Source organism: Propithecus coquereli, unplaced genomic scaffold (assembly GCF_000956105.1).
Source record: "Propithecus coquereli isolate 6110/MARCELLA unplaced genomic scaffold, Pcoq_1.0 Scaffold37, whole genome shotgun sequence".
Taxonomy (NCBI): domain Eukaryota; kingdom Metazoa; phylum Chordata; class Mammalia; order Primates; family Indriidae; genus Propithecus; species Propithecus coquereli.
Genome location: NW_012149396.1, coordinates 4941731 through 4951091, shown reverse-complemented (window position 1 = coordinate 4951091; position 9361 = coordinate 4941731). Strand labels below are relative to the sequence as shown.

At 50.1% G+C, this 9361-nt stretch overlaps 1 protein-coding gene across 3 annotated transcripts in view; it reads left to right on the top strand.

Moving 5' to 3' along the window:
• The first annotated feature begins 277 nt into the window (after positions 1-277).
• The window catches only part of TCF4 (transcription factor 4), a 392852-nt gene continuing 383768 nt past the window's right edge, over positions 278-9361 (top strand). Inside the window, exon 1 of one of the 3 annotated variants that reach the window (XM_012651753.1) lies at positions 278-328. Coding sequence is in view for 1 of the 3 variants with exons in the window: in XM_012651755.1 (XP_012507209.1) it covers positions 8818-8883 (66 nt within the window). In the remaining 2 variants the exon portion in view is untranslated. Of the gene's footprint in view, positions 329-8723; positions 9306-9361 lie in introns of those variants that run through there. The other 2 variants (XM_012651754.1, XM_012651755.1) reach the window with 2 other exon arrangements.

Below are 9361 nucleotides of genomic sequence, written 5' to 3'. Positions count from 1 at the left end.
CTAATCTAACCTCTGCATTTTATAGCAAAAGACTTTGACATTGGGCCTCAGGTCACAGAGCTGATTAGAGGTAGAGCCAGTGAATATTTTTCCCAAATCAAAATTTGTGATCTTTTCATTACATCATCTAAGTAGAGCCTGTAGAGACTTACTCCGAGAATCAGAGATAATGCTTGTGATAATGCAGTATAAAGTAGTGTCTAAATGCAAAATATTATTTTAAGATGAGAACCTGGAATGGGGATGAAAAACAGGAATCTTCACTATGTGTGAATAGACGGGAAACAACCTATAAATGATCTAATTCTTGTTCTCTAAAAACTGACATGTAAACAAAATATCTTAAAAATTGATCTGAACTCTGTGACTGCCACAAACTCGCCTCATAAAATGGAGATTATGATGTTCCCACTGCCAGACGATAGAGGAACATGGTTGAATGGACTCCGATGGCAGACTGCCTGGTTTCGGAGGTGGGCTCTATCACTCAATATAGTTGTGTGACTTTGGCAAATTTGTACACCTGATTAAACTTCTGCCCTGCTTCGAGATACTCAATGTTAACCTTGCTTCTGTTTCCCTATATGTAAAATAGCATAGGAACACATACACCATAGGGTTATTCTCAGGATTAAAACACCAATATTTGTGAAATTCTTAGAACAGCGTTTGGCACATAGTAAACACACTGTATGTGTTACCTGCCATTATCATTACTTGCTTTTCTCTGCTGGAAGGACTAAAAGCTATTCCTCTGTAGCGAAATCTCCATTTAAAATTCTGTTGGATAGGTTAGAGGTACCAGTTGGCTTAGTAAGGATTTAGAAATGTAAAGGTACTATTTCTTTAGTGGTGGCTTCATCTTTGTATTGATAAGGAAGGCCCTCATCAACCTAATACTAACCTATTACCTGGCTTCTGCAATTGCATCAGCCACCTGAGACCCCACCCCTCAGACCACCCCAACCTAATAAAAGTGGGAAAAACCCGGTAGATGGGGCTCAGAATTTCGTGGCGATACCCCTCTGAGCCCACCAGCAAATAAACCTCCATGCTCTGACTCTCCAGGTGCCGCTTGGTTTGTCCTCGGAAACACCTGCTATAACATTTCCTGTAACATTTTGGCTCCCTGATCGGGAAACTGACTGCCCTGGCCCCTTGAAGCCATCTGTTCAGGGACAGGCATGGCGGTTGGTGGGACCTCAGCAACAGAAGCGAATGGGTGCCAACTGCCATTTTGTGGAATATCTTCACTCCTTGGCAGCTCCCGCCGGCCATGGGGTCCTGAACTCACCGGGACATGCCAGAGGGATGGACAAGTCAACTGAAGTCTGGAGGCATGGACCAGGTAAGGTCCCGGGATCCATCCCAGTCAGGCCTGTCAGAGGACAGAAGAGGAGCCTGATCACCTCCCGAGTGCAGGGAATTCCCAGGGCGGGAATGTGTAACCTCTGCCTGTCTGAATGAGTGAGTGAAGAGTGACTGTTTGTGGTTCCACAGCTGCAGCTACGGAACCTGAGTGGGTCCTCACCTGCTGTTCTGTGGCGGCGTCATACACCATAACGGTGATTCACTCCCCTAAAAAGAGCGACCAGGCCTGGGATTTATGCGGGTACCCCTTAGCCAAGACGCACCTAAGTTCCCCCAAGGGATGCAGCCAGGTGGACACCTGAGGGAAACCGCTCCCCCTTTGTCTGTTAAGCTGTGACACCATTCAAAGGTCTAGGATGGGTAGTGTAGAATCTAAGCCTACAGTCCTTAAATGCATGTTAAGGAACTTTAAGAAGAGTTTCACAGGAGATTACGGTGTCACACTGAGTCCCAGCTGACTTAGGACCCTCTGTGAACACGAACGGCCCGCGACGGGAACTTTATACCTCCCCACTGTGTGAGCAGTTTGGGGAGTTGTGACCGGGACTCCCGGTCACCCCGACCAATTCCCTTACATAGATTAATGGCTAGAGATTGCTCAGACCACGCCCCTTGGGCCCGGTTCTGTGCTAATAAGGGACAGAGCAGGATTTTTGTGGCCCAAAGGACCAGAGACTCCAAACTGTCCAGGAAGCCCCTGAAGAGGATCCACCACCACTGCCCTACAACCCTACCATGACAGCTCCTGAAGTACCCCCGAATCCACCAGACACTCTGCCACCGTCAGTCTCCCCACCGCCAGTTCCGGACCAACCAGGTGCTGACACTCCCATCACCCGCCCGCTATGGTCAGCTCAGGCCCCAGCTTCAGCCCTCCAGGTGCCCCTGCTTGAGGTGCGAGGTCCGATGCAGGTTATAGGCGATGGGTCCGTTCCGCCAGGTCAGCCGGTCCTGCACTATCAGCCCTTCTCCACCACTGACCTTCTGAACTGGAAGCACCACACCCCGCCATACTTCAAAAAACCCTCAGGCCCTCGTTGACCTCCTGGAATCCATCTTTCAGACCCACCACCCACTTGGGAAGACTGCTGCCTGCTCCTTCTGACCCCTTTTAACACAGAAGAACGACGCCAGATTGTAGCTGAGACCTGGAGGTGGCTCCAGGACCAGGCTCCAGCAGGGACCTTGGACGTGGAGCAGTGGGCACAGAACACAGCACCCGAGAGTAACCTGGATTGGGATTTCAACTCCCTGAGCAGACACAAGGCACTCGGAAGGTATCGGGAAGCTCTCCTTCACGGGGTCCGGGAGGGAGCCAGAAAACCAAACAACATGAACAAAGTCGCTCTGATCACCCAGAAGCCGGAGGAATCACTGAGCGAATTCAACGAGCGCCTTTGTGAGGCCCACCGAGTCTACACACCCTTTGACCCAGAGGCGGCCGAAAATCAGCACATGGTGAATTCCGCATTGTCAGACAGTCCTGTACTGACACCCACGGAAACTCCAGAAACTTGACGGGTTTGCAGGAATGAACATCATGCAGCTGATGGAGGTGGCCCTGAAGGTCTATGTTAATGGAGACCGGACTGCCCGGAGGGAGAATGACAAGAAAATGAAACAGAAGGCTGCTCCCCTGGCTGCTGCCCTTGGAAGACCTGACCCAGCCAAGAGACCTGGCCTGTCACGGGAAGGAGGACCCAGGAGACAAGGGACCCTGAAGCCTGACCAGTGCGCCTGTTGTAAGGGGATTGGTCACTGGAAGTAAGAATGCCGCAACCAAAGAAACTACCCATGGCCAAACAGAAACCTGCCTAGGGGCTTCCGGCAGGAGCCGGAGACCCAGGACCTCATCCATCTCACTGGGGTCGACTCGGAATAGGACTGACTGTGTTCCCTGATTCTTGGTCCCCGGGAGCCCACGGTTGTAATGGAAGTGGGGGGCTGACAAATAACATTCATGGTGGACACTGGGGCAGGACACTCGGTGGTAACAACCCCGGTGGCTCCACTTACAAAGCGGGAAACCACCATTGTGGGAGCCACTGGAACTCGAGTAGCTCGACCGTTCTGCCAATCTGGAGTATGCCAGATGGGGGGCCACCAGATAAGACATAAATCCCTATACATACCGGACTGCCCTGTCCGCCTTCTAGGTCAAGATCTCCTGAGCAAACTTCCACCCGGAAGGGACTGCAAGCTTCACACTCGGCGCCCCAGACACTCTCATAATGGCGGTTGCCCTGCCCTAGGAATCAGAACGGAAGCTATACGACGAGGCCAAAGAGGAAGAGAACCCGCCTGATTTCCGGCAGGCTTTTCCGTCAGTATGGGCGGAGTCCAACACCTCCCTCCCATTCCCCTGCCCTCGTTTTGCACACCAATATGTACCCCTGGTGATCGAGATGAAACCAGGAGCCCAACCAACAAGGGGACGACAGTACCCCATCCCCAAGGAGGCTCGAGAGGGAATTCAGGAACATATTGGCAGGCTCAAGCGGGAGGGGAGTTTGGTGGAGTGCCAATCCCGGTGGAACACTCCCCTCCTGCCAGTCAAAAAGCCCAACAGAGGTGGATACCGGCCCGTCTAAGACCCGCAACTGATTAATGAGGCTACAGTGATTCTCCACCCAGTGGTACCAAATCCATACACCCTCCTGGGCCTCATTCCTCCTGATGCTGTCTGGTTCTCCTGCCTGGACTTAAAGGATGCTTTCTTCTGCATGCGGCTCGCTCAGAAGAGCCAGCCCCTGTTCGCCTGTGAGTGGGAGGATCCTCAGACTAGAAGGAAAACCCAACTGACCTGGACGTGACTACCACAGGGATTTAAAAATTCACCAACTGTATTGAGGGAGGCTCTAGCCACTGACCTCATCTCCTTTCCGCGAGAAGAAACCTACTGCACACTTTTATAGTATGTTGATGACCTCCTTCTAGCAAGCCCAACCAGAGAAGACTGCCACCGGGGCACCTGGTGCCTGCTCCGATTGCTCACTGACAAAGGATACAAAGTCTCCTGGAAAAAGGCACAGATCTGCAGGCAACAGGTGAAGTACCTCAGTTTCCATATCACTCAGGGTCGCCGGACACTGGGACATGAACGGAAGCACACCATTTGTACAATTCCCAGGCCGACCAGTCAGAGACAACTCAGAGAATTCCTCCAAGCAGCCAGATTCTGCCACATCTGGATCCCAGGGTTCTCCCTAAAGGCCAAGCCTCTACACGAAGTCCTACGCGGGCCTGAAAACAAAGAATTGGAATGGGCTGAGAGTCAGGAAAGGGCTTTCCAGGAAATAAAAGACTTACTAAAAAGAGCCCCCACACTAGGGCTACCGGACCTCACCAAAGACTTTAACCTGTTTATACACGAGAAGAAACAAGTGGCTCTGGGGGTTTTGACTGAAACTGTGGGCCCGTGGCAGAGACCAGTGGCTAACTTGTCATAATAATTGGATCTGGTAGCGGCAGGATGGCCACCTTTCCTCTGCGCACTGGTGGCCAGTGTCCTGCTAGTCAAGGACGCACTGGGACGGAACCTCTGTGTGCGAGTCCCTAATACAGTATTATCTCTAGTGAACACTTCAGAGCTATGGTGGCTCTCAAGCAACCGGTTAGCTCAATACAAAGGACTGTTATGTGAAAATCTGTACATCACCCTGGAGACTGTGCGGACCTTGAATCCCACCACCCTCCTACCCACCGAGCCAGGGCCCCTGGACCATGATTGTACCGAGGTGGTAGAGGAGGTCTATGCCAGCTGGCCAGATCTGAAAGATAGTCCTCTACCAGCACTGAACTTAGAACTCTACACGGATGGCAGCAGTTTTATCCAGAATGGGAAACGATTGGCAGGCTTCGCAGTCACCACAGCTGATGAGGTCATCATGTCAGCTCCCTTGCCCCAAGGGTGGTCAGCAGAGAGGGCGGAGCTATGGGCCCTCGTCCAAGCCCTCAGACATGCCTGGGGTAAGAAGGCAAACATATACACAGACTCTAAGTATGTCTTTACCCCAATACGTATCCACAGGGCAATATATAGGGAGAGGGGACTGTTGATTGCAGGTGGAAAGAAGATCAAACTTAGGGAGGAAATCCTCCTACTGCTGGAGGAAGTTTGGGAGCTGAAAGAAATTGTGGTCATCCACTATCGAGGGCACCAAAAGGGCACAGATCCAATTGCCACCGGCAACCGCCTGGCAGACCAAGCAGCCAAAAATGCAGCCAGTTGAGGATGTTCAGAGGACAACACTCCAAACCAGTGCCAAATCTTGTTAGCACTCCAGTGGCCCAAAGATTCAAAATATACCCCAGAAGAGAACCAGTGGGCAGAGCAGGAGAAGGCCAAGAAGGACGTAGACGAGTGATGGCACCTACGGAACCATAACATCTTTATCCCCAATAAACTAGCATACCCTATTGTCTGCCAACATCAGAACCTGACTCACCTAGGGAAAACAGCCCTGATGCAGCTACTCACCCGGTACTACCACATCATCAAACTTCTGTCCATCGCTGCAGCAGTCAGTGCCCGCTGCCAGACCTGTGCTAAAAACAATGCAGCAGTCAGGCCGAGACCCACCCCAGGAATGTAGTACATCGGAACCTCTCCATTCGAGGATGTGGAAATTGATTTCACTGAAGTAAAACCATGTCGGGGCTATAAATACCTGCTGGTACTGATATGCACCTTCTCAAGCTGGATTGATACAGTCCCTACCTGGACTGATAAGGCTAGGGAAGTGGCAAAGGTTCTATTGAGAGAAATCATCCCCAGGTAAGGTCTACCACTCTCCTTTGGCAGAATCCAGAAAAGAAACAAGGAATTAGAACCTGGGGTTTCGATTTAGGACAATAGACTTCATGCCTACTACCTCTGCCTGGGCCGCTAATAACTATCCTTCTCCTTGTCACTGTAGGTTCCTGCATATTGAGCAAGGTTATACAATTCGTAGACAACTGTAACTCAGAGAGCAACAGCTCACATAATGGCCTTAGAAGCTATCACCCACTGGGAAATGATGCCCTATAATAGACATACAAGGGCATCAACGGGGGGAATGATAAGGAAGACCCTCATCAACCTAATACTAACCTATTACCTGGCTTCTGCAATTGCTTCAGCCACCTGAGACCTCACCCCTCGGACCACTCCAACCTTATAAAAGTGGGAAAAACCTGGTCGACAGGGCTCAGAATTTGGTGGCAAGACCCCTCTGAGCCCTCTGGGGAATAAGAATAAACCTTGATTCTCTGACTCTCTGTGTGTGGCTGTTTGTCCTCAAAACCACCCCCTGTAACACTTGCTGTAACAGTATACGTATTATATTTGTAAAGTGGGCATTGTTATTTGCATTTCACAGACCAGAAAACAGGCTAGAGTAGGTAATTGCTTGGCCAGAACTGGAAGTTGAGTCAGTCATGGCTCATGGTACAAACTCGATTTGAGTCTGCACAGCAATAAATGAAAGTCCTCTCCAAGTGAAGACTTTCTGGACTTACAAAGTTCTCACACTTCCAGGGGCCTATGGAGAAGAGGATCCACATGTGTTCCAGCCCAGGAACAACTTGGCTCAGGGGTCTTTTCTCACTCCACCCAACTCTCCCCAAGAAAACTGGCTCCACAGAACGGGAGAACTCTGGCTTGGACTTGCCGCTGGTGAGGTCGGTGCGGGCTCTCACGAGTCTGGGGGAAGCCGGGGGATTTGACTTCCCTGCGGAAGTCTGTGGAGTTTAATTCGTGAATTTATTTAGAAACTACACTTTTGTGTCAAAGAGCAGGGACAGCCAAGAAGCGGGAACAAAAAGAAGAGCGCAGGAAAATGGAGCCTGCGAATAACCCCAGCCTCGGTGAACCCTTGCAGTGCTACCCCACGCGTGACGCCCACCCGCGCCCCGCCACCCACCTCCACTCCCGGAGGAGGCGTGGTCGACGCGCGCCGCCATCTTGGGCGCCTCTCTAGGCGCACTGTTTACCACTCTATGGTTGCCCGCTCCCGCCCCGCCCCTCCCCAGTCATTGTCTGGAGCAGCAGCCGCGGCCGCAGCGCCGTCTCTTTATAAGCCCGCAGTTCCCGGATGTGAATGGATTACAATGTATCTTTCAGGGAAACCTATTATTATCAATGTGACTCCACGGGGGAGTCAATGGTGATGATGATGAGGAGGAGGATGATGATGATGAGACATCTCTAAACTTGGAACAAGTTTAAGACTTTATAAGAGGAGAAGAAAAAAAAAACCACCAACAAGATTTGTTTGAGGAAAAATTATAACTATCCTGTGTTGTTTTTTTATAAACAATAAGAAAAAGTTATTGGATTTTTTTTTTAATGATTTCTCTTTTGGGGGAGGGAATTTTGTTGCAGTTTTATGGTGGAAAATGCAAAAACCAGAGCCAGGTGCATAATCTTGTAATCTGTGGACATCCCTGGAGCAGAACTGAGTACCAGTTAAAATACTTTTTTTGGGGGATACACATGTGAGATACTAAGTACTTGCAGAAGATTTTTGGTCTCTCTTTTTAAAGTCTCTTTCCTTGGAATATTGTGAGAATATTTGTGGCCATTTAAGGTAACGTTACAATTTGCTGTAAGAGTAAACTGTTTGTAATTGAATTTAATTCTTAAAATGTCGATCCCAGTGTTTTATAAAAACAAAAGGAACAACCTATTAAATAATTGCCAATGGGAAAAGTGTGTGCATGCATTTTGTGTATGTACTCGCACATCTAGCAATACCAGGGTTTGTAGAATGTGTTTTTTAACACACGTTAAAATAGCGTTATGTTGCATATACTGGATAAAGCAGGCTTGTTATTACGAAACTATAGAATTATGAAGCTTAATTTTTGTCCTAAAAAGTGATGTGAAAAAGTATGTTTTAAGAGCATGCAGGGCCTATAATGGTAAATGTTGAATTGAAAACTTACAGTGTTGGCGAACCGGGACTTAGCGTGCCTAGTAACTCAAGTGCAAAAACAAAACAACATCCACCCCCCAAAAATGCCTTTTTTTTTTTTTTTTTGCGAAGTGGTCTTGTACTGTCACCCAGGCTGGAGTGCAATGACATGATCACAGCTCACTGGCTCTTTGAGAAGCACTGTCCTACTGGACCATTTTTTTTTTTTTTTTTTTTTTTTTTGCGAAGTTTGCAGCTATACTATTCTGTGACTTAAAAGGGAGGGAAAAGAGTATGCAATTCAGGTTTCTCCCCCAACGCAAAACTACCGAAACGAAAATCTCCCCAGCAAAATGTGGCTTGATTTATATATGGAAAAGAAAAATATTGTTCCTCTTGGCAAAGTCTTTTTGCATCACGTGTATTTGCAGCCTAGTATAAACTTGCTTTGCCGTGTGTGGATGTGTGAGTGAGAGGGAACGAGAGTAAGAGAAAGAAAGAAGTGAGGGGATGTAAACTCGAATAAATTTCAAAGTGCCTCCGAGGGATGAAACGGGCAAACACTGAAGTGTTCAGGCTTCAGATTGTAACTGACGATCTGAGGAAAAATGAGGTGCTCGACGAATTTTCGTTTGTACTTTTTGGCGAGGCGGGGGAGGTGTTGAGATTTTTTTTCCGGGGGGGGGTGCATCCCAGCCAGCCCGACCCGGAGCGAGCCGCGTCTCTCCGCCGGAGCCCCCCCACCCATTTCTTTGCTGAACTTGCAATTCCGTGCGCCTCGGCGTGTTCCCCCTCCCCCCTTCCCTCCGTCCCCTCCCCTCCCCGGAGAAGAGAGTTGGTGTTAAGAGTCAGGGATCTTGGCTGTGTGTCTGCGGATCTGTAGTGGCGGCGGCGGCGGCGGCGGCGGCGGCGGGGAAGAAGCAGGAGCGGGAGCGGGAGCAGGAGGAGGCGGCGGTGGCGGCGGCGGCACTGGTTAGACATGAACGCCGCCCCAGCGCCGGCGCTGCACGGAGAGCCCCTTCTCGCGCGCGGGCGGTAGGTACCGGCGCCGGCGGGCTCGGCGGGGCTGATGCGCCGGGCGGCGCGGGGCT